The sequence below is a fragment of the Calypte anna genome, chromosome 3 (genome assembly GCF_003957555.1).
Source record: "Calypte anna isolate BGI_N300 chromosome 3, bCalAnn1_v1.p, whole genome shotgun sequence".
NCBI classification, from domain to species: Eukaryota; Metazoa; Chordata; class Aves; order Apodiformes; family Trochilidae; genus Calypte; species Calypte anna.
This window is the reverse complement of record NC_044246.1, coordinates 59,219,354-59,244,299: the sequence shown is the minus strand read 5'-3', so window position 1 is coordinate 59,244,299 and position 24,946 is coordinate 59,219,354. Positions and strand designations below refer to the sequence as shown.

General features: G+C 43.5%; 1 protein-coding gene across 2 annotated transcripts; it reads right to left on the bottom strand.

The window, feature by feature from the left end:
* Positions 1 to 10,188: 10,188 nt before the first annotated feature.
* Positions 10,189 to 18,996, bottom strand: SGK1 (serum/glucocorticoid regulated kinase 1). 2 transcript variants are annotated; one of them, XM_030446727.1, is made up of 12 exons: positions 18,532 to 18,996; positions 15,605 to 15,680; positions 15,092 to 15,167; positions 14,552 to 14,656; positions 14,041 to 14,124; positions 13,804 to 13,935; positions 13,407 to 13,519; positions 13,080 to 13,203; positions 12,658 to 12,753; positions 12,387 to 12,542; positions 12,202 to 12,291; positions 10,189 to 11,458 (listed from the first exon to the last, which is right to left on the bottom strand). In XM_030446727.1, the coding sequence occupies exons 1-12, from the start codon at positions 18,761 to 18,763 to the stop codon at positions 11,291 to 11,293; spliced, it is 1,452 nt and encodes a 483-aa protein (XP_030302587.1). In that variant the 5' UTR covers positions 18,764 to 18,996; the 3' UTR covers positions 10,189 to 11,290. The 2 variants fall into 2 exon arrangements, with proteins under 2 accessions (XP_030302587.1, XP_008492262.2); XM_008494040.2 differs by lacking the exon at positions 18,532 to 18,996 and adding an exon at positions 15,777 to 16,139.
* Between the last annotated feature and the right edge of the window lie 5,950 nt (positions 18,997 to 24,946).

The following is a 24,946-nucleotide window of genomic DNA, read 5'->3' as shown; positions in this document are numbered from 1 at the left end:
GCTCTTGACACTGTTGAGGTGAAAAAGGCTGAAGGTAAGTAGGGTGAGAAAATATCAAGGTATATCTCTGCTAATTTCAAGACATACCTGTCAGTGTTTGTCTGTTTGTGTCTTCAAATTCTTATTTGCTATATTCGAAGTGCAAATTAACTTGCCATTCAAGTCATTAAGGAGATACCATTATTTAGCTTTTTTGAGGAAAATCAGTACAGAATGTTTTAAATAAATGAAATTAAAATGCTTTTCTGATTAATTTATAGCATGAAGGATCTATAATCCTAGTTCTGGCATATATTGGCAAGCTGACACTGTATTCAGAGGAGGGAAGGGGAGTAGGTTTTGCTTGGGATTTAATCAGTTAGCTTCTGAAATGACTTTTCATTTTAGTAGCAGTGCTTTTCCAACTGCCTCTTCAGAGCAAGGATTTCAATAATAAATAAATAAATAAATACAGGCCCACTTATAGAGAGCTAAGCTTCCTGGAAATACCACATTTGAACCCACAAGCTTCTTAACATCCTTTTTATATCCTGATAGTGTAATCAGTGTATTTTTGTCCTTAGCCAGCAAGTAATTTGGCATTTGTGCCTCACCTTATTTAGGACTGTTGCAAAAGTCTCCTGATTTATGATGAACACAAGAAGAGAATCTAAGCCTATAAAGACAGACAGTCTAAATTTAGAAAGGGTAATGGAAAGCATCATACTTAGAGCTAAAAAGAAAAACAGCACTGTGGGAAGAGATTACTGTCAGACTACTATGTTCTTTAGCAAGAGTTCCCTATTTAGTAGTATTAACCATGACCAACAAATTTTGCTTTCAGTTTTAGCTATAATTACCCCTATGACTCTTTGGCCTTACTGTAATTTATTTTGACATAAGTAACACCAGATTTTTCCCCTTTTTTATTTTTTTTTTCCTTTTGGTTATTTAAAATTTTGCCTTTTTTGAAATCTGGCCAGTTTAAAAAGGACCAAAAAAAACCCTTTTCAGTCTTTCAAATAGGAATACATTTTGGTTTGGATTTAGAGTCCTGAGGACTAATGTGGAACCTAAATATTCTGCCACAAGTATGTTGTGAGTCTGTGAATTAAAAATCTCAGATAGAAGAAAAGCTTTCCTGAAAATAAAAAGTGGACAACACAGGCAGGAAAAGCCAAGATGTGTGAGATGTGTAAATTTCTGTCTACAGTGTGAAAAGAGAAGACATGAGATTTCCTGGTGACAGAGAAATTACCTTTGTCTGAATCTGACAGGGACAGAGAGACAGAGACGTAGCAAAGGGCTGACAAATAGAGGGGGTCACGGGCAACTGGGGTGATGAGTTTCCAGCTGTCATCTTTGTGAAACTAAATTGCAATTACAATTTGCTAGTTAATGATGGCTAGAGAGGTATAATAGATCCTCTTTTTAATATGTTTTTACACTTCTGGATTCTAGCCTCCAAGCAATGTGTATTTTATCTCCACGTGTAATAGGTTTGGGTACTGTATGTGCCTGTATAACTACTAAAGGATACCTAAGCGTCAGACATCATCAGTGAGCACAGTGACAGGAATATAAAAGCACAAAAAACTTAGTTGTTAGTTCTCATCCAGGGAAGAGTCCTGATCTCTATTTTTTAATGGTCTCTTCAAAAAGGCATTTATGGGACTCACGCAATGTTTCTTCTTTTTTTAACTCGAAGAGGACTTACAGGACAATGTGATAATATACAGGTGTATTTGCTGCAGTGGATGAAAGAGTTTAGCTGAAATGGGAGTGGTGGTTATAAACCATATACTTGGCTACACATGGGAGAAAAAAACACTGCTTGGTACATGTGCACCTATAAAATGCTAGAGGACAAATGCCAATAACCTGTTTGCGGTTCCTGACAATTCATGGATTTGTCTCCAGGAGAAAAAGGTAAGGATATAATATCAACAATTATTCTCATTAAGAAAACCTTCTTGCAATTTTAAAATGACTGGAAGACTAATTTTTTTCCACTGTACAGCAAAAGCTCAAACTAATCTCAGAAGAGTCAACCTTGCTGTGCCAGAATCAAACAGAAAAAGAGGTGAGAATCAAGCTCACTCTGTTTTTTATTGTTTTGTAATCAGTGATCTTTCAAAAATAATTTTATCAAATTATATTTATCAAATTTATCGAGTTAAAAGGTATGAATTGCATTCCAACACTTAAGGTGGGCACTTTCTGGATTTCCAAAGTGACTGCAGACCTGACTGTGTAATGGGAAGAAGAAAAATCCAGTTGCATGAACATACTTAAGAGAAGACTATCTGGACTCAATTTATGATTATCTGTAAGAAGACACTGTTTCCCTCAGAGCCTTCATCTAAACACTCTAGTCCAAACACAGGTACCTTTAAAAAATGTTACACAGTTCATGAACACAAGGGAGCAGTGGAACACTGCAGAGGCATTGCTGGCTCATTAAGGCAACTGAACTCAAAAGCTCTGTTACTACTTTTTATTACCAGGCTGCTCCAATCAAGGCCTGCCCATTGCAATAGAAATTTTGTAATTGAGGTGCAGTGAAGAAAAACCATAAATCACATGAAAAAATGTGAATGCATTAGCAAGAGCTGTACTACATGAAGTTGAAGGCCAGGGCAGAATTAACTTTTATTCATGTGAATAATCCCAGTAAAGCCAAAAAGAGAACTGGAGTGAATTTGCTATGTTGTGTTTTGGAAGGCTCTACAATCCGGTTTAGACTAACCACAGTATTTGAGCATGAACAGTTGGTGAATTATTTTTCATCCAGATGGTAAAAGTCCCCCATCAAGCGTTTGGTTTGATTCATGCTAGCTGAATGGCTCCACTAACGATGCTCTCACATTGTATGAAAAAATAGTTTACAAGTTTACATGATTTAGTATAACCCTCCATAGATTTTGGCACTGTTTCACAGTAGAACTACTCTTCTGCAAATGGTTTTCTAATGTAGTGTCCCAGTATCCTACCTATATCCAGCTCTCTGCCATTACCTGCCATAATATTTTGCATGATGGCAACATGCCAAGAGATGCAATGTCATGTTCAGGATGGTTAATATATCATGTTTATTTCAGGGCAGATAGCCAACGTAATAGTTGCTTTAGAAATAAGAAAACAAAATTTATATTTTGTTTTCTTTTCATAGTTCTTGTTCTCCACCACTTTTCATTTTAGAGGTTGTTTGTTCTTCTTCTCTCCTTGTTCTTAGATGCTGAAGTATTTCTTTACAGTGACCACAGAATAAGAAACAGTATATCACTATTTCTCTGTAAACCGTAACTTAAAAATCAGTTCTTTGGAAGTATGTTAATTATCACATCTAATAAGCCTTCTACTGGATTCCAGTGAGGTTTTAAGCAAATATAGTTTTTCTTTGCTAAGTGGTTTAATTGCTTGCAGGGCTTATCAGCATCTGCAAAGGTAAAATATTTCAACTCCCTAGTGAGCCACATGATTTCCAGTTAGTTCTACATCCTTTTGATATCAATCCCATGAACCTGTAATGTGATCTGCTAAATACACATCTACCCCCAGCAAAATATGCACATGCTGAATGACCACTTGGGGAAGGAGGTGGTTATGTGCTTGTGTGTGTGTGAATTTGTTTTAACTGACTACATTTACCAGTCAGTGAAAACGCCATTTAGAGGAAACAAAAAGAAAGCATCCCCTTCAAAGGACTCACCATTTCTGTTCAAGACAAATGAGATCAATTGCTCTCCCTGTTTCTCTTTGTGAAATGTTAAGTCAGTGTAAAGGGAGACCAGGTGGCTGGCTCAGGTCTGACTTGTGCTTATAAAGTGATATTATGTAATTAACTTAGCCATAGGCTGAAGCATGGCTCAACATATCTCAGTGAGATGGTGTTCCATATGCAGGGTTGAATAAAATAGTACTGGGCTAATCACTTGTTAAGCAGACATGGTTCTTTAAAGTTTTAATCCAAATTAGCAAATTCATAGTTCAAAGCAAATACATAAATTAAAACTTAATTAACTAATCTAATGGCTGGAGTTTCTTGTACTCGCAAAGCCAACCTCTGTTTCTTCAGTTTAAGGATGGCATCTATGCATGTGATCCTATCTCTGAAACTGAGTGATCCCAGAATGCAGAGAAACTTCAGACCCAAATCTGTAACGTGTGATTAAGGCAGGTCCCATAGCTTGTCGTGTGGTACTTACTTAAAATATGGAAATGAGCTATTTTGCCCCTCAAAAAAATGTGTATACCTAAATATCATCTCTATTTCTTACTTCATCATACCTCAGCACACTCAGTCATTAACTGCAGTTGTATGACATATTTCTTTGGTTCATCTTATGATCAGAAATATTGAAATAAAATATCACACAGAATCACACAGAATCAGCCAGGTTGGAAAGGGCCTCTGAGATCATCCAGTCCAACCTTTAATCCACTACCACTGTGGTTACCAGACCATGGCACTCAGTGCCACATTCAGTCTCTTCTTAAAAACCTCCAGGGACAGAGAATCCACCACTCTATGGGCAGCCCATTCCAATGACTGATCACCCTCTCTGGAAAGAATTTCTGCCTAATATCCAACCTAAACCTCCCCTGGCATAAGTCCATGCCCTCTTGTCTTACTGGTAGCTGAGATCAACTCCCCCTGGCTACACCCTCCTGTCAGGGAGCTGTAGAGAGTGATGAGGTCTCCCCTGAGCCTCCTCTTCTCCAGACTGAACACCCCCAGCTCCCTCAGCCGTTCCTCACGGGACTGGTGCTGGAATCCCTCTGATCTGGTTCAAATCCACACAAAAGCTACTTTTAGAACGTATAACTGATCTGATATGGCACAGTTCTCAGCAGAAACTTCTCCGTGCCAATATTTTGTACTCGGGGAAATATTAGCTGCACAGTTATGTTCAAAGTTGTGTGTATTTGCTTGAACTAATGAGTTGATTTCCCTGGAAAGAATAAAAATGGTAACTAACTGACTTCAAAAGTATTTTCAAAGTCATACAAGCCATCTTCACTAGATCTCTACTTTACTGTTCAGAGTACCATAATGAAGATGACAACTTTACATAAGTGAGATGCAGATATTTTGGGTTGTTGAGCAGTGGAACAGGCTCGCCAGGGAAGTAGTTATGGCACCAAGCCTGCCTGAGTTCAAGCAGCATTTGGTTGATGCTCTCAGACACATGGTGCGATTCTTGGGGTGCCCTACGCAAGGACAGAAGTTGGACTTAATGACTGTGATGGGTCCCTTCCAACTTGGCAGATTCTTTGATTCTATGATATTTGCTATACAAATACAGAAAATCTCAGTATTAAACCGCCAAAGAACACTCATAAGCATAGACGCCAAAGTGCAGAAGGAAGGATGTTTATGCATACTGAGAAAGATAAAGTCTAAGAAGGCTTAGGCCTTACCCTATAAACCATTTATTTGAGTGCTTCGCAGTTCATAGGATATGTCCTGAACTGTGGGATATCTTCTCTTCAACGATGGGTGAAACACCATTCACAGAGTACTAAGTTCTCTCTCACAAGGCAGGGCGAGCTGATTGAGTGAACAAACCCTGACTGAATAGACAGGCCAAGGAACCATTTCCTAAACAGCTCAATCTTCCCAAATAGAGAACTACTGAGGGAGCCCATGGACATGGTACAATGTTTTTCTTCATTGGTGCTGCTTATCCATACTTGCTAGAGGATGGGGAGGGAGGCAGCAACTAAACATTGCTTTTTGAGGCAGTCAGCAACCTGTGTTCCAAAAATCTAATGTGGAGGAAACTCTTGTGTTTATCTGGGTGCATCGCAAAGGCAGGTGGGTCTAGACAGGGGTGTTATAGAGGTGACTGACCCTGACAGACAGAAGGGTTGGTCCAAGCTGACTAAGTCCTGCACAGCTTCTGGAAACACCAAGAAAAGCTCATTAGAAGAGCAAGGAGGCTGTGAAGGGATCCAGCACAAGTCCTGTGAGGAAGGGCTGAGGGAGCTGGGGGTGTTCAGTCTGGAGAAGAGGAGGCCCAGGAGAGACCTCATCACTCTCTACAACTCCCAAAAGGAGGTGTAGCCAGGGGGAGGTCGGTCTCTTCTCCCAGGCAGCTGTCAGTAAGACAAGACGGCATGGACTTAAGCTCTGCCAGGGGAGGTTTAGGTTGGATATTAGGCAGAAATTCTTTACAGAGCGGGTGATCAGGCATTGGAATGGGCTGCCCAAGGAGATGGTGGATTCTCTGCCCCTGGAGGTTTTTAAGAAGAGACTGAATGTGGTACTGAGTGCCATGGTCTGGTAACCAGAGTGGTAGTGGATCACGGGTTGGACTGGATAATCTCAGAGGCCCTTTCGAACCTCAATGATTCTGTGATTCTGTGACTCTATGACCTGTCACCAAGAGATGATGCCTGTGTGGAAGAGGAACTGGAGCTATGAGATCCTTCCTATCCCTCTCTTAACAGCAGTTTAAACCAGTTGCTAATCCAGGTGTAGGAAAACATCATTTCCCAGAGGGTAGAATCCCCACACTTGCTCATTCTGGGTTTATAGGCCGATGCCTCCCTCCCCTCACACCGCCGCTCACCGGAGCGCTGCACGGCGCTGACCACCGGGTGTCACCCGCGGTCCGGGCTGACCCTCTCCGCCTGCGGGCTTGGAGTTTGGCGAGCCGGGGGGCAGCTTGGCTGGAGGCAGCCGGCTCCGCAGGTTCGCCAGGGCCCAGCAGGGACACTGCTGGTTTATCGGCTCCTCGGGGGCTCCTGCCCCGGTGCAGGCTGCCCTGACCCAAGAGAGGGAGGGCTGCCAGCCCTGCGCTGGGGCAGTGGCACCAGGGAGGAAGATCAGTGAGGCGGGGAACATGTTGGCTTCTTTCTGCAAACCTTCGACATCAGGGCAAAGGCCCTCTCCGTGCTTTACCTGCTCTGTCACCACACAGAGAGGTTTCCACTCCTTTTGGTTTTGTTTCTTGTGGGGTTTTGTTTGGTTTGGTTTTGAGGGGGTTTTTTGCCTCTTTTTTGTCAGTCAGATGGAGCCGAAGGAAACTCCTGAGTAAACAGCAAACCCCTGCTTGCTCTCTCCAGGGCTTGCAAACATCCGAAGCTTGAAAACTCACTTCACACAACCACAGGTGACAAGAAAGAAATGTGTAGTGATTGTATCCTGCTACTCTTGTATCTGCACAGGAAAGCCACAAACTGCTAAATTTCTCGCTGAGTCTCAAAAGAAGGGAACTTTCCTTTCGAGCCTTTCCTGACACTGAAGCAATCTGCTGGCCAAGTTGTCTCTGATTCAAAACTTAAATGCAGTTCTGTATTAGCTGTTGAAAGTTTTCTCTTTCAAATAGGAACACCACCCCTCCCTTTTTTTTTTTTTTTTTTTTTTTTTTTTTAACCTTCATTTTTTAGAAAGCACTTTTGGAAGCATTTTTGCAAAAACTTTCCATAGATAGTCCTAGCCAGCATGGAAAAATCTTATCCTGATCTTTACATGTTGGACTTGATAGCAAAAACTGTAAATGTGAGGAGTGTCAGAAATTTATCTTCACTATAAGCCATCTTCCTAGCTCTGCTGAGGTAACTGTAGCCACATGGCATGACATAAACATCTGTAGAGCTAGTACTGCAATTAAATGGGAAAATAAGATTGTGGAACATTGCATTTCACCTCTTAGAAAAGAGAGGGCCTGGTATTCAACTTGCCTGCCTGAAGTAAGATGCAGACTTTAGACCACCACCCAAAGCCCGTTTCTGAGCAGCATCCCTCCTTTTTCAGCTGTCTGTAAAAATGTTTCACTGGAGGCTGTTTTCTGCATTAAATTCTGCAGGGTTTTTTTTGAGAAGTGTAGAGAAGATGGGTATAGACTACTTTTTGAAAACCTTTTGTGGGACAAACAGGAATCTCCTGCTTAACTTGCTTAAGATCCAGACAGTCCTTCAGAAGTAACTGCCTGTTGAGTACAGAGGGAGCAGAATAAAAATACTGTCACTAAGAAGCTTCGTTTATCTTCATAAGGCTCATGAAACAGTACATGGCTTATGGTACACAGAGATAAGTAACACAGGCTCAACCACTTGAAACGTCTGAATTCATGTATATAAATGTTTATGCTTTTATCATCAATACAATCCATCCAATGGGCATATTAGAACTCAGGTATACTCACCATGCAAAATACAATATGATGAATTTTTTAAGCTTCAATGGGTTGACTGTTCTGCTGCTGACCATGGCAGCTACAACACTCGCACTAGCAGAAAATTTGCATGATTACTTCCATTTAACAAATGGGTGAAATGAAACCACTGATTCAGTGGTTAATCAAAATAACATATAACACCTGTGTCAGGTGGGATTTTGTAAGTCCTAGCCCTTTTCTTCTCAATCCAGAAACCTTTCTGTGGAGGGAATATAGACCATACAGACAGGGAATTGTGTAAAACAAGTAAAAAAACCAATCAAACCCAGAAAGCAGCTGACTGCCATAGACTGCCCTCCCTTCAGGCATGACTGTAATATGTCATTCAGGGAGATTGAAAACATGGATGAATTTTTCATTTTTCTACACTAAAAAATTAGGTGTCTTGTGCTGAATATTCACTGCTAGAAGTTGCAGACTTTTGCACAAAACACCAGATGAATAATGAGGTAGAATACTTAAAATTACAATCAGAGATTGTTTTTTAAAAGTAACCCATTAAAATAGTATCCAACATCTCAGCAAAGATGAAAGGTACACCTCTGAGTCACTGAAGTTCGATAGGCCTTCATTATTAATGAGTCCAGTGATGTTTTTTTCCTTGAAAATTATGGTGTATAATGTTTTGTTACCCTAGAACTGCAGTTCTCTGCTTGCCTATCTGCACGTAGCACCTTGCTAATGCTTGGGAAACGTGAGGCAAAGATAATTCATATCGCAAAAGTTCGTCACATAACAAGTGAAGTTTCATATTCTATAGGAGCAAATTAGGACTATATATGTCAACATCTCTAGCTTATAAATCATCAACACAAAAGATGTTTCAGGCACACTATAGCACTGGAAGACTTTGCAAGGCCTATTGAGTATACTATTCAAAGTTACTGAACACCTGAATTTGGCTTTAGTTTCAGGGGGAAATGGCAGCATCTTTTCTGTATGTTAACATGATCTAAGAAAAGTTTAACATTTTCAGCTCTGAGTGTGGTGTCCCACACACAGTTTAGAGCCAAAGCCTTGCAGGTTTCTTTGTTCCTACATCCAAAGCATAGTAAAAGATGGAAAGTTACTCCACTCCTTATCTCGGAAACATAATGAACAGAAGGACCCCTGTGAGTTTTACTTAAACTGCGTATACTGCTGTTATCACACTGGCCCAGGAAAAGCTTGACTCTGTCCAGGTTTTTCAAAACAACTGTTTATTTTGTTTCTTCAAATTGCTAACACCATGAACTGCAGTAAGCAGTGGAAAGTGGGAACTGTAATGAGGTGCAGACACTCAGTCCCTAGTAGAAGAAATCCATCACTGTGCAGAAGAAAGTGAATGGTATCATCCCATAAGTGGGATGTAAGGCCTTCTGCCAGGCCACCCAGTAGGACTCAGTGTAAAAAAACCCTTATATTTAACAGCTGTTTACATGAATGCATAGCCTATTCAGGTAAGCATAAAACCAGTTGATGAAATCTGTATTCCTGATAGATTTTGTCACCAAAGTAAATTCAGGATGTGTGGCACTGTCCCACATCACAGCAGCAATGTTCAATACCCTGGGATAGGTCCCCGGGCAGGGAGTTGCCAGGAGCCTTGCACCAACCTGCTTTTATGTCTGCAGCACAGTGGCAGAGCAGCTGAAGTCTTCACTATACCCCTGACTTAAGGACTTAATTTGTCAAGTGCAGTTATGTTTTGTCCACACCAGAGAGCAGTACCTTCTTTTGATGAAGGTAAAGCAACTTTTTAGGACTGTGAACTGCTGTACAAGGTATGAGCACCCACTGGGATGATACCCACTTGAATACACGTATTTGGAAGACAGAGTATTTTCCCAAGGTGTATTCATGATGAAGATTTGTATGAATGCAGTTTGGGCATAACCATCACACATTATGCAAAATTACCCAGGTATGCTAGATGATTGGCAGCTAAGATTTGTTCTTGGATTTGTTTTAAAAAGCTAGCAAAAATTTTTCAGGGGAAAAGCCTTTGCTTTGAAAGAAAAAATGACAGAGCTTATGGAAGTATTTTTCAGGATTTTACTGCAAACCAATGGGTTTGGTCACAAAAAAAATATGATACATAGAACCATGTTAATTATATTACATTACAATGATGGTATACATTAACAAGTAAGTCTGTAAGTTTAAATATACATCTAGAGTTACAACTGAATGTACAGATCTTTTTTACAATACATACAATCAGGAATGAAAAAACCCAAAACCATAAATAGTGCCCATTTTACAGATGACATCTTTTAAACTAAAAAAGAAAAAAAAAAAAAAGAAAAAAAGAAAAAAAACCAACAGCTTTGATCGACTGCAGCTGGGGCATTTTGGTCCATAAAAACCCTTTCTAAAAATAGAAATCTTTTTTCATAGCAGCAATGCTTTCTTCAAGCATTTGGATACAAGTAATTGTGAGCCCATTTCAATAATTTTAGTTGACTGTATAGATTTACAAAAGAAATTTCAAAATTACACTTAATTTATCTTCCAAATATGGAAGAAACAAACAATGCCCCACATTGTGGTATCCTGCAAGTGTCACATTGATGCTTTAAACTAAGTCCATCTGTAGTACGCAGACCACACGCATACCATTTGTTCACATAGTAAACCCACATAAATGAACTGAGAAACACACTCTGCAACAGGGAAAGCTTTGGAGCTCACAAGATCTCATCAGAAAAAGGCACATTTCATAAAATCCTTATCACGTTCAGACAGATCTTCAGGCAAGGCTTTTCGGAGCACGATTTCAAAACAGCTTGTTCTTACTCCTACGATCTGCCACAGCAGTCTATGGCAGCAGACACTTTTGTTTTTCTTTCCCAAGGAGACAGCACCACTTTGGGGGAAGAACAAATGGAAATGAAAAGCCTGTAAAGCTCATTTAGAGAGTGATGTGCTCTTCAAAAAAGCTTCCAGCGAACAGTGTAGTTGAAATTAAGGCTGCAAAGCTGCCATGGTGGAAATGTGCAAATTCTCTTTCAAGATGACTGGTCAACTGGCAGTTCCACCAGAAGCCCATACAAAAATAAAAATAATAGTTATTATTATTAAAAAAGAAAAGAAAAAAAAAAAGGAAAAAAAAAAAAAAAAAAAAAAAGAAATAAAAATGTTCACAAGAAAGAGTCCACAGGTGGGGCATACGAAAATCCCAAAAATGCCTCAGCGGCTTCTTTAACACTGGCAGTGATGAGGATGCTGTCTGGGGACTGGCCAATGGAGTTGGGGACTGGCTCATCTGTGAACTCCGGATCGAAGTGTCGCAGGTCACTGGGGCCACTCTGGAATGGGTAGAAAAGACACTTAGACCCAAATGTTTTGTGAGTGCACAGTTCGGTTCAAAATGGGGACAAGCACCCTTGTGTGAAGAATCACAGCGTTACCCCCTTGGTCCCACTCTGTGTAACAGCCCTGGGCAGTTTTAGTTTGACTTTTTTTTGTTTTGTTTTGTATCCTGCTGCATATTGCCTCACTAAAACCAGGATGATTCAATTTAATATGCTACCCTCCAACTAAGCTCATTCAACAGAAGCCAAACAGAAACACTTCACTCTGTCATGCAGCAGTTTGCAGGGGTGGACTTAATCCCTGAGCAAGTTACGAAACTTTTATGAAATTTACGAAAGACTCAGAAAACTAAAGAGAACAAACTCCATAACCAGACCCCTTTCTTCTTTAGGTGTTGGTATCTGATAAGCCAAATCATCTCTGTCCTTGGGAAGCTACTTGCTTTCTACACCTTAACTATTGGTAACAACAAGGATGCTGGGGATTATTTCAAAATAGCCAGGCAAATGAAGCATTTGTGAGAAACAAAAAAAACCCCTGCTAAATTTAGACTGTCCATCAGCAAAAAGCCATCTACCACTTATTTTTATCCTTGCCTGGACAGCCACAAGGGAAGAAAAGGCCATGTTCCCCAAATACGGTCATCTGCCCAGTTCCCCCAGCTCCTGGGCACCCCACAAAGACAAGGAGGGAAAAGACTCTCTCTATACATTCTATAATTAGAAGTGATACATACCACATTTGGGTTAAAAGGAGGTGTAATCTTCTTATTAATGAGATCATCCCAGTTAATTGGGGAGAAGAAGATGTGATTCTTAATCTCCATCTGTTACAGAAAGAAAAACAGATTAATTCAGAGTCAAGCTAATGGCCTAGTCACCCTCCTGTGCTGCCTACAGGCAACAGCCAGTTTGCACTTACGAAGTCCTCCTTGGCACCAAGCCTCTTTGTCCTATCCTTCTGCAAGAGGCCTTCCAGGAGATGTCTAGCAGAGTTGGTAATATTTGGCTTCAGCTGCAAGGGTTTGTTCAAGATGTTGTCGTACATTTCTGCCGTGTTCCTGCTGTAGAAGGGCGGCTGTGGGAAGGAGAGAGACCCAAATTAATGATCTAACATTAGGCAGGCACGGGGTTCCTTGCTGGGAAAGGACAAGTAAGGTAGTTTGATCTGCCAGAAGGGATTGATTGCTTACCAGGCCATACAGCATCTCATACAGGACTGCTCCTAGGCACCACCAGTCCACAGTCCGGTCATAGGGCTGCTTATGAAGAACTTCAGGAGCAAGATACTGTGTAAGAAATGAGAGCCACATTAGCTAAAAGGGGTCTTCGTAACCAGGAAAGCCTCTGCATTCTTGAATGAAAGCAGCATACTGAATCCCAGCAATACCTAAGCTACTGGAAAACTGCATTCTGCTTATAGTGAGGGAGACAGCTGAAGAGCTTCTCTCCTGCCCAACAAGCTCTACATGTCCTTAACTGGCATCCTGATACCAAAAGAACTGTAACATACCCTGCTTGTCTAACCTGCCTTAAATGTACACATCAAATACTTTGCTGAAGGAAACAGCACTTGCTGCCACCCTGTGAGTAGTGGGCTGAGGGCTGGCCGTACCTCCGGCGTGCCGCAGAAGGTGGATGTCGTGCCATTGTGCTCTATGTTTTCTTTGCAGAGTCCAAAGTCAGTCAAGACAATGTGTCCCTGTGAATCGAGCAGGATATTCTCTGGCTTCAAGTCACTGTAGGAGCAGATAAAAAAAGACAAATGTTTACCAGAGGAACTACAGTGAGAATACTTTAGTTGTGTTTGTTTACAGAGCTTCACTAAATCATGAAAAATAATTAAAAATAATTCTGGGCTCATACGGAGATCCACTTTTTAATGCTCATTCAACAAAGCACATAGATTTTTCAGTCTGACAGTCTGAACAGCTTTGCTTACCGATAAACAATGTTCAAGGAGTGCAGGTAGCCCAGTGCACTGGCAATTTCAGCAGCATAAAATCGGGCTCTTGGCTCCAGGAAGCAACGCTCCCTCTGGAGATGGTAGAACAACTACAGGAGACAAAAAGCACCAAGTTGTTGAAATGGCACCAAAGCCTTTTTACAATGCATTTAATTAGACTCAACATATATAGCAAGGGAGAACAATAGCAGGAAATGGCCTAATGACCCTCTGGTAGTTCAAAACTTGGCAGGCTGGAAAGATTCAATCTAGTAACTTTTCCCTCGTGACTTTTCCCCTTGAAACTCTTTATAATTTAAAAGGAAGGGTGAAAAAGTCTACCCTGCACACCGTACGCATGATAGGAAATACTATTCATCTTCTCACTGCTTACCTCTCCACCATTGATGTAGTCCAGGACAAAATACAATTTATCTGCAGTTTGGAAGGAAAAGTGAAGCCCGACCAGGAAGGGGTGTTTCACATTTTTCAGCAGGACATTGCGCTCTGACATAATGTGCTTCTCCTTAAACATGAAAAATCAATGTTTAGTACTACAGCTTAGTAACAAGAATAAGAATAAAAATACATTTGATGAAAATTGCAATGGCATCACGAAGAAGCGACTTACCTCTTTCTTCTTCAGGATTGCTTTTTTCTGCAGGACTTTAACAGCATAGAACTGCTCTTCTGCCTTATGCCGTGCAAGAAGAACCTGAAAGAGGGTAAAATCCCAGAACTGAGCAATATGGAAATACAGAACAGCTTGTGAACATAAGTGGAAACAAGTCTTTACATTAACTTCTGAGCACTGCTACATCACTCTGGGCCGACGTGCAAGCCTTTTGCTGGAAATGTCTACCACCGTGCTAAGAGGTAAATCTGACCTCACATCTGGTTCCCTTCTCCTTCAGAAGCAAAGTGTGTATTTCTCTCATCACCACTGTCCCCTCACTCCCTTGCTCTCTGATGACCCATTGAAACACAGCACCCTGCACTCTCTCCCTGCATCTACACAGGGAGCCAGGCACTAGGCAGTGGGGCATGGTTTAAATGACCAGCATTTACCAATCCCAGCCCTCAGGACTTACACACAAGAGCTGAAGAGTAAATAAATTACAGCAAAAAGAAGTTAGATTTACCTTTCCAAAACTGCCTTTTCCAATCACTTTTAAGAAATGAAAGTCTGATGGTTTGGCATGTGGGTTGGATGACGGACCAAGATTGATCTGCTGTGAAGGACTGGGCTAGAAAAATAAACAGACAGAAGCCACATTTATTAAAAAAGCTTAGTAGTGAGGGTCTCAACAATGTCTCATTTTTAAAAATATAAATACAAATTACCTTTGAAAGTGAGGATTAGCACTACTCTTATCAGTAATAATTTTATCTGGACCTCTGCCTGCTAGTTTGAACTAGCAGGTACTCCCTAAGGCAACAGCCACAGTTTACTTTAAAATTCTTATTGTGATCTTAGCAACGCTCTGTAATTATGTAACAATCAATAAAGCTCATTTTAAGTTCTTTTCCGTATCAGTACAACTTGACTGCTCTTTTTCCCAGTTTCATCAATGCACCATGAGCTGAACTTAAGCAACATTCATGATGCTAGTTTTACTACACTTCTATTACTGGATGAATTAGATGTTCTAAAAATGCTTCACTAAGTAAAACCTACTTACCGGAGGAGAAGGATTAGCATTCATAAGTTCAGGCTCTTGAGGCTGGGAGATTTTCAAGATAGACTGAACTTCAGGGCTGCAAGGTTAAGAGTGTGCATGATTAGAATTACCAGAAGCATCAGACAGAACTTTCCACCAGAGGGCATGCATGTATCGCGAAAGCCGGGTTTTGGTTTGGGCTATTACGGAAGGCAACTGAAATAAGCTATCCGACTTAAAATGTAAAATTTATCTACAGAAAGTAAATTCCACCATAGAAAGAAATTACTGTATTTATACAGTAAATACAGTTAAAAATAGGAGAGGGCCTTTAGAAATCCTGTCCAACTGATTTATCCCAAACTCAGCTCACAAAGATTTGTGACTAATACCTCAAGAAGATCAATTAACTCTTCCATAACAGTCATGCCAGAGGCATTACAGCAAACAAGTTGTGGGGTTTTTTTTAAACTAGATCTCGCAATACACAGTGACATTTATTGCTAAATTCCAGCCAAGGTTTTTGATACTTACTGCTTGCATGCATAGGAGTTAGTGGCTATCTTCTGAATGAAGTCGTTTAGCCCCATTCTTCTCTGCTTCATGAATGCTAAAGTAAAAGAAAAGAAGAAACAAAATCGTTAAGCCATCCTCCCAGAAAAATCACAGCCCCCGAGCATCCTCGGAGAAGCCCACCGCCGCTCACCGATGAGGATGGCAACCATTCCCCTCATTTTCGAATAAGTCAAGGTAGGACCAGACGCCTCGGCTGCTTTCACGGTCATTGTGGAACGAACGAGCGAGAGAGCGAGCAGAAGAATCAAATAAAGAGCCCCCAACAACACCAACTTCCAACACCGCACAGCCCGGAGCAGGCACTCGACGGCGTTTAAGTGGCAGCGATGATGGGCGGGACCGGGACCGGGGCGGGGCGGCGACGCTCGTGTCCCTCCACCCACCCCCTGGCGTCCTCGGACGAGGCCACGGGGAGACACGACAGACACAAGCGTGACCGTCTTTATGACGGCCCTACCTCAGGCGGACCGCCCCGGGGCAGCAACCCCCCGCGCCAGCATCCCCACTGTACGCATCGTATGTCTTTTTTTATCATTTTTATTTTGCACAACAAGCATCCTTATACCCGTTTCTCCCTGCCTCCCCTTATTTTCCCGGCTCTTCTTTACTTTATGCGGTTACATAAAGTTGAAATCTGGCTCTATCCCGGACAAGCTCCTTTTCCTAAAGTGTGTCCCTCCCCCCACCCCGCAACCCGCGTCCGCTCCACGGCCCCGCCGCCCCGGGGTAGCGGCGATAAGGGACGCTGACGTTTCCTTGAAGGAGCCGCGGTGACTCAGGAGAACAAGATTTCCTGCCCGGTTTTCAATAAAACAAATGTTTCTCTTGTGCACTGCCCTGATCCTGCCTGGGACATTACTGAAAGGGAAAAGGAAAAAAAAAAAAAAAAAAAAAAGGTCTTTTTTTAAAATGCCAAAAAGGGAAACAAGGGGAAAAAAAAAATCTCAGTCCCCTGAACTTGGAGGATCTATTGAGTCCCCTGAACTCACTAGAAAAAGTAAGGAGATGACCGAAGACTGGACAAGTGCAACAGGGGAGCCAAAACAACCCAAACAAAACAAAACAAAAAAACCCACTCCGCAATTTTTGTTTCCACTTTACACGGTCATTTGGGAACACCGTGTACCCGGTCTTAATTGCTCAGTTGCTTCCTTGCGGGCGCAGCGGGGGTAGGCCAGGAGTGCTGATGCCTGCACGAAGCACACTCTAAAACGATGTTGCCGGGGACCTCCATCCCGTGGGGCACAAGCAGGGACGGCGACAGGTATCCCGGGTTGTCCTTAATCCTCCCCCCGGGCGCAGTCCCGCTTGCCGCCCTTGCAGGAGGCAGGGGCAGGCACTGCCGAGAGTGCCGAGCTCCTGCGAGCTACAGGCGGGTGGAACTTTCCACCCGACAGCGCGTTATTCATGCGCGGATTTTGCCTTTCTGTCTGAGCGAAGGGCGCTGGGCTGCGGCCAGCAGCTCCAGCTGCAACATGCCCCCGTCCTCCCCTCGCCCGGAGCCCTTTTTTTTTCTTTTCTTTTTCTTAAATTTATTTTCTTTTATTTTCCCTTTATTTCTCTGCACCCTCTACTGCTGCCTCCCCTGCCAGCACAGCCTTGCCGCTGGGCGGCATCCCTTGGCAGCTGCTTGCATCGTCTGCCTCGGGGTGTGTGTGATGGCAAGCATCCCAGCACAGCAGCCGTCAAAGGCTGCAGCTCACCCTGAGCAGACAGATGACCTGAACTAGAGAGGTAACCCAAGCGAGGTGGGCACAGGTCCTACAGAGCGCTCCAAAGGCTTAGCACTTAGCAGAGGGATGCTTGCTGGCTTCGCCGGTCTCTTAACCGAGCCGTAGCTACCCTTCCCGGAGCGGAGTGGGGGCCCTGCCAGCCCCCCCCGACATGGTACGGGGAAGTGAGTGCAAGGGAGCCGGCGCCAGGGAAAGAAAGGGCGACGGGAGAAGCACAGAAAAGCTGGATGCGGCTGGCTGGCGGGGATTTAAACTTCCCTCACTTGTTGCTTTCCTCGGTCTGTTGCAAAAGCTGCCACTCATTAATGGGAGAAAAAAAAAAACCACCAAAAAGCTCACAAAAAAAAAAACCCCAAAAAACCAACCCTAGCCCACCCCCCCGAAAACAGAGAAAAAACCCCAAACCAACAACAACAAAAAAAAACCACAACACGCCAAAACAACCCGAAAACAAAAAGACACCAAAAACCAAAAAAGAAACCAACTCCCAAAACACCACCACAGCAACAAAAGCCACAAAAAAATCTAAACAGCACCCCTAACACTTGATAGACTGGAATAGCACCAGCGAAATTCCTCTGCCTCCTCTGGACAGAGTGATGGTGTTAAACACTGCTGGAAACCCGCAGTTTTAATGGGAACCGACGTTCCCGTCCCCTGCTCGCTGCTTCCCCGGCATCTCCCTGCGGGCCCCAGGACATGGCTCCCCACAGCCGGTTCGGCGCCGCTGCCTCCCCGCAGCCCTCATGTCAGCTGTACGCAGGGGCAAGCGTCTCCCAGCCCACGGGCAGGCTCCCCGCACAGCCTCCTCCGCTCTTCTGCACCATCTGCAGCCCACTTCCCTTCCCCCACGCTCCTCCGCGGCCCCCCACGCTGCTTGCAAGTGCCCACGAAGCAGCTCCACTATTGCCCCCACTCCGGCGGGTTACATCACAGCCTTAGCCCCAGCTTTACACCGCTCTTTTTGCAAGCGCTCCGCTGCTCTTGCCGAGTCTACCTGCCCCCTTTACTTGCAAAACACTGTCTCGCCTTTACCCCGCATGCACCCCCTGTATCCTCGGTTGCCCCCGCTGCTGCGGGGTTTATTTCCCCCGTGGGAACCAGCTGTCCTGCGCGGGCAGGGTGTCCCGCCGGGCAGATCGGCGAACCCACCTTTAAGCGACGATTTCTCCTCTTTGCCCCTCATCTTGCTCCCTGCCGAGAACCCGGGTGCGGAGCGGCAACACTGAAGCTGTGACTCGGCTCCCGGCCGCCGCAGTAATCCCAAATAACTTCCCTTCCTGGCCGGGCGGCCCGGAGGCAGGAGGGAGGCGGCGAATGCAGCGATGTCGGCCGCTGCTCCCGCTGACCCGATTACGGACGCAATATCGAGGGCGGCTGACATGCGGGAGCGTTATAAAGTTCAGCACGGGCCGCCCCGCACACTCTGGCCCATTGCAACATCACCCTTAAAATTACTGTAATCAGCGCGAACACACACACTCACGGGCAGCGGGGGGGGGGAGGCAGGGGTTGGAGGGGGCACTCCGGCCCTAATTGACCTGCTGGCAAGCGGCTGGCCCTGCCCCACGGAAGGACACGCTGCCTACGCCCCCTCCCCCACTAGGACGCACTACGGGCAGCCGCGGGTCCTGCGCCCACCACTATCCCCCTCCCAAAAAAGCTCCGCGCCAAGATGGCCAAAGGCGTGGCGGGGCGTGGGGTGGGTGGGCTACCGCTGCCCGCGGGGGGCAGAGGGCTGCGGCTGCTTGCCGGGCTTCTCCGCCGGCCGGATATCACCGGGGCGGGACCGGCGCCCCACTCTGACCTGGCACCCAGCGCCTTCCGCCGGCAGCGCCCCGGCGGCGCCCCCCGCCCGCGCCGCTCCGCTCCCCGCTGCCCCCGCGGCCCGGCCCGGCGCCGCGCACCCCCGGCCGCGCCCCGCCACGGGAAGCCGCTGTCCATCCGTCCGTCCATCCCTCCGGCACCCACCTGCGGCGGCGGGAGCCAGCAAGGCCCTCGCCCCAGACCCGTGCCCGAGGTGCCGCTCGTCCGGCGGCCCGGCAGCGGGAGCTTCACAGCAGGGGCGTTTTTTCATGTGGAAGGGAGGAATTCTCATATAATGGATGAACTATTATATATTTTATTATTATATGCACCCATCTTTTAAAAGTCGTGAACTGCTCAATATGATCCGGCAACGTGCGTTTGCAGCCCAGAAAGCCAACCTTATCCTGAGCTTCGTCAGGAGTGTGACCAGCAGGTCAGCGGCGGTGATTCTCCCCCTCTACTGGGCTGTCGTGAGACCTCACCTAGAGTACTGTGTCCAGTTTTGGGGCCCACAACATAAAAAAGGCATAGGAGCTGCTGGAGCAAGTCCAGAGGAGGGCCATGGAGATGATCAGAGGGCTGGAGAACCTCTCCTATGAAGACAGGCTGAGAGAGATGGACGGGGTTTTTCAGCCTGGAGAAGGCTCTTGGGAAACCTTATAGTGGCCTTCCACTCTCTGAAAGGGACCTACAGGGAAACTGAGGAGAGACTTCTTATAAGGGTATGTCGTGGTAGGGCAAGGGATAGTGGCTTTAAGGTGAAAGAGGGCAGGTTTAAGTTAGCTACAATAACGACATTCTTTTGTGTGAGGGTGGTGAGACACACAGGTTGCCAAGAGAAATTGTGGATGTCCCCTCCCTGGAAATTTTCAAGGCCAGGTTAGATGGGACTTTGAGCAACCTGGTCTGGTGGGAGGTGTTTCTGCCCATGGCAGAGAGGTTGGAACAAGATGATCTTTAAGGTCCCTTCCAACCAACCCATTTGTGTTTCCATGAGTCTATGACAATAGATTCTCAGAAGCATAGGTTTTGTTTTCCTTTAAATCCTGAGTATCCTAGGATTGCATTTTAGCTCTTTTCTCTTCAGTTATTGCAGCAACAGGCAAGAGAACACAAGCAAAGGAAAAGTACCCAAGTGTCACCCTATTTGAAAGACAGGTCTTACAAAAAAGCATCAGATATTGTGAAAATCGCAGTAAATTGCAAGGGTTTGCATCAAGAATTTGTATAACCAGTGTGTTAGGGGTGTACAGCTGAAATGTAAATGCAAAATAAGAATTAAAAAATCAGTCATATTTCACACATTACTTTTCTTTCTCAAGCTAAAATTTTGAAATGAATGGTTTTTCAAAGCAAAACAAAAATAAAGTGAAAGGTGGACATTGAAAATAAAAAGAGAGGACACACACAAGGAATACCAAAGGTTTTAGAACTTCTTGCCCCAGGTTGTGTGCACACTGCAAGTGTGGATGGGTTCAAGAATGTCTGGACAAATCAATAGGGAAAAAAAAAGAAAAAATATTTGACTACAGAGGCATCATGTCTGACCTGGACCACAAATTCTTGAGAGCCAAGGGTGCCTAGGGGCAAATCACTGAATAATTGCATGTTCTTGCCCTCTCAGTTAGAAGCATGCTGTTAGCTGGTGCTGGTAACCCAGACTAACCTACATGGACCTTGGGCCCCTATCTTTATTCTGATAGTCTTATATTGCTCTTCTGAGTGCCATAATACTGTTTTTATAGTCACAGAGTTTAACAAACTCACAACCCCCCAAGAACTGCTTACTGGCAAGAAAAAAAGAGAACTCATTTGATTTGTAACTTAATGTAAAACATTTGACTCTGCCAAATAACTGTATTCCATGTAAAAGAAGCATTAGGTAAATAGATGCTCATCGAGTTCTTCACCATGCCAGTATGCAAACCAGGGCCTCACTGCTGGTCTGTGACAGATGCCAATAGACACAGAGTGTTGAAACTGTTGAAACTATGGGTGATTGTAGGGCCCTGGTGACAAAGTTTGTAACATGCCCTACATCAAGTCAGGAGGGATGAGATTCAATTTATCTTGAAGAATGAGCACACACATATATCATTAATGTGGGTTTGTTGTAGTTCAAAGCACCTTCAACAGTAGCTTGACTGTAGAAATTCCCTACAGAAATCTCCCTGTTTGGAGGGTTTCTTCATCTGCAGTGAACAAACAGATCTTAGTCCTGCCTCACAGTTTTTACTAGGCACACAGAAACTTTTCCCTCTTACCCTTCAGGAAGATCGGATGCTTCAGCAGCCCACATGGTAACTGAAGTTTGTGAGCTCTCTTTCTCTGATTCTGTCCTGGTCCTCACCATGCATTGCAGAGGGAGATTTATGAATGTAATACAGTGCCTCCATCCTTCAGGAATTATATTCTTAGACAGTATCTGAACTTCAGATTGGCAATAAATTCAATGATGAATGAATGAATTCCTGCTTACTTATTCTGCTGAATCAAGACCTTAGGATGCAGCAGGTTGAACTTTTCCTAGAATTACTTGGCTGACTCTGGAATGAAGTTTCACAAAATTCTGGAAATATTTTCTACAGTATTTGGCTTTGTGTTAATTAAGCAAAGACAGAATTCAAGCCTTGGACCACAGAAACAACATAGCCCCCCAAATGCAAAAGGATATAACACTCCTAAGAGCATCTGTCTTCTGAAGCAAAATCTTAAAAGCTTTTATTTTCCTTCCGAAAATCCTCAACAAACAAGTTCTTGTCTCTGACCTTGTAATTACATTTCATGTGCAACAGCCAAAACTTTCAGTCAAGATGTTAAGGCTGTCCTCACAAATGATGTCTACAAGGAGCAGCAAATAGGGAACTGAATAACAACTTCAGTAACGACTCCAACAGAGATTTTAAATGAGGAGCTTTCAAACGCTGTCAACAGGTCTGGTAGACACTGTTTTGACAGGAGTTTTATTGACTGAAGCTCCTATTGATCTAGAAACATGTAATTGATTTCAGTGTCATATTTTGCCAAACACGAATTTGGAACATCTTTTATTTCCCTTTTCTGATGCTTATAGAACAGGTTTACTGCATTGTCAATAAGAGGATTTAGTGCCAAGGGATTAGGATCACAGAGCGATGCAGGGCTGTACTGCGAAAAAAAATAATTCCCATCCTTGTAGAAAGCAGTGGAAAATTACAGCACCCTTTAGATGCAATGACCTCTAGTTAAAACAGTTGACAAACGATGCCCCTAACTTGCATTTCAATTCCAGCACACTGATTTGAGCCTAACCAAGTTGTTTTCACTGTGAGTTTATGAGCAAATGTTGCAAGTATTTCAGCTCGTATTTCAGTCATAGAGTGGTGATTGCAGAGGCAGCATATTTGTATTTCATTCTCTGTGCCCCCCCCCCCGACCTCCCCCCCCCCCCCTCCCCATCAGTAGAAGTCCTTGCAGTATCATGCAGCCTCTCTAGCTGCATCTACTCCTCATAAAACTGTGTTGGATGTCAGACACTTGAATTAATTATTGTTGTTATGAACTTAAAATAATATGCCCTGACTGCATAGAATTTGGTCTTATCAGAACTGAATAATGCTGGGATGGTCAAGGAGGTGAAAATGTCAGGGGCAGTGGGATGGGAATGAGTGTTACCACCCTTACCCTTGGGGTAAACCCTGATAAAAACCAGGCTCATGAGAAAAATGAAGATTCTTAATGATGATATGAATTCAGTTGGCCAATCTCCTTTGATCACAAAGCAGCCTGATGTGAGGAGCTGGTACGTGGTCCAGAAAGTAGGGTGTAAGCATTCACTGCTAGCTCTGGCACTCAGATTTTCTTTCCTAAACTTTTGCTCTTGAAGGATAAAAGCAGAGATGGATTTGAGCTTTGTATTTCAAAGACACAATCTGAACAAGTTTCCCTGTATCCCTCACTAAAACATATGTGCCAAAACACAAGTAATAGGTGATATAACGTATATCAGCCTAGATCATGTGTCTTTTCTTTATCTCAATTTATAGTTCTGTGAGGTGTTTTTACCATGATATCTCAATGCCTTTTAATGTGTATACAAACACCCCATCATCACCATCATAGTTCATTATCTTAAAAGAAAGATCTCTGTAAGCCCTCTGGCAGCCTTGGTGTTAAGGCAATAAATACTGAAAATAGTGAGCAAATTAGTCAAAGAGAGGAATTTTTGCTGGAGAGAGGTTCAGCTCTCCGCTAACTGAAATCAGTAGTTTGGATTGTTGGAGATGAAGAGGATATGAAAGCAGAGGCCTGCTAAAGGGAGGCTTATTCTGACAGGTCTTAATGCTTTTCTTCTTGGTGATAGCACCATGTCTCTTGCCACTGTATCAACTGCTTCAATATTCCTTTTATATTTCAGATTTTCTTTCAGCAAGTGTGAGAGGCTTGCTGGGTAGAAGGATGCATGACATGCATGCTAGCCAGGCCTTTACTTACAGAGGTTTCTATCTAGTGATCTATTATTTATTTTATATATTTATTTTATCTACTAGTTGCCACTGTTATCTGGGTCCATTGCTTTCGGTATTTTACTGAAATACTTTTCAGCATTTCATCTTATTAGGTTACTGCAGGATTTCTGAGGGTAGACTAATTAGTCTGATCTAAAGGCCTGAGGGAACAAGTTCTAGCTAACTTTTGTTAAGTAACTGGTCCAAAATAGAATAAAAATATTTATATATTTGCTCATAATATATTTATCCACCTTCATTTTTGGCATTGGAGTTAGCTATTCAGTAACCAAAGGTACCTTCTTGGTCAGAAGAGACAAATAAGCACCCTGAAGGCACTCAGTGCATCTGTGGCCTTAATCAGGCAGTGTCTAATGTTTACTTGAAGGAACTTGGGCCTGAAGCCTACAGGTAGGTAGAGCTATTTCTGAAGTACAAGTGATTTTTTTCATTATTTCTGCAGCTTCACATGTAAAAGATGTGGAATTTCTCTAGGGGATCACATAGTCAACACTCCCTGAGAGTAATTTTTTTGGCAATTTATATATATTTGTATAAAATTATCAAATCCTAGGGCACATTTAAATACCATACACAATAGGCAGAAAATCCTGACCTGGTTCAGTCCAGTCCAGCTATGGACCTTGGAGAATACTTGTAACATTGGTATGATGCTTCATAGTGCTCCTCAAGGATGAACATCATGACTTCTGGCTAGTGGCTCTCTGTGGTTCTGTATTGCGCAGGACAGACAAGACATCCCAGCTTCCTTGAAATTAGTTGGCCTTATCTACCCTTGCACTTTGCCTGATACAATCTCAGAAAGATGTGGAAGCATATAGTTCTATTTTATAAAAATGGGCTTAAACCACAGGGCAGACAATGTGTCTCATCTGACGGAAGTCTGTGGCAAAACAGAAGATGAAATGCAAGGGTAACTTTGTCCCATTTTAATAACTGGATTACGATTACTGTACAGCAATATATATTCCATCTGCCAACCTCATTCATGTAGCTATATGTGCTGTAAGGTGGACAACTTAGGATGGCAAGAGCCAAAGCAGACACTGCTGTACCTTGGTGGCATCCTGCCTGGGTATCTGATAGTGCTATCACTCTGGTTCCCTTCCCAGCAGAAGGGAAGCTACTGATTGCAGTAAAAGATAAGGGAGTTGGAAACACTGACACCTAACAGGTTTTCTTGTGTTTTGAGAAAGGACCTAATGCAGAATTTTGAATAAGACAAGGAAGTATAACTGCGTCCCCATCGA

What these genes read in the sequence shown, in the direction of transcription:
- SGK1 (XM_030446727.1), bottom strand. Translation starts at nt 18,763, where the DNA reads ATGTCAGCCGCCCTCGATATTGCGTCCGTAATCGGGTCAGCGGGAGCA. An exon ending in AACTCCTATGCATGCAAGCA is followed by an intron (nt 15,168 to 15,604) that starts GTAAGTATCAAA and finishes TTAACCTTGCAG; the next exon opens with CCCTGAAGTTCAGTCTATCT. An exon ending in ATGCTAATCCTTCTCCTCCG is followed by an intron (nt 14,657 to 15,091) that starts GTAAGTAGGTTT and finishes TTATTTTTCTAG; the next exon opens with CCCAGTCCTTCACAGCAGAT.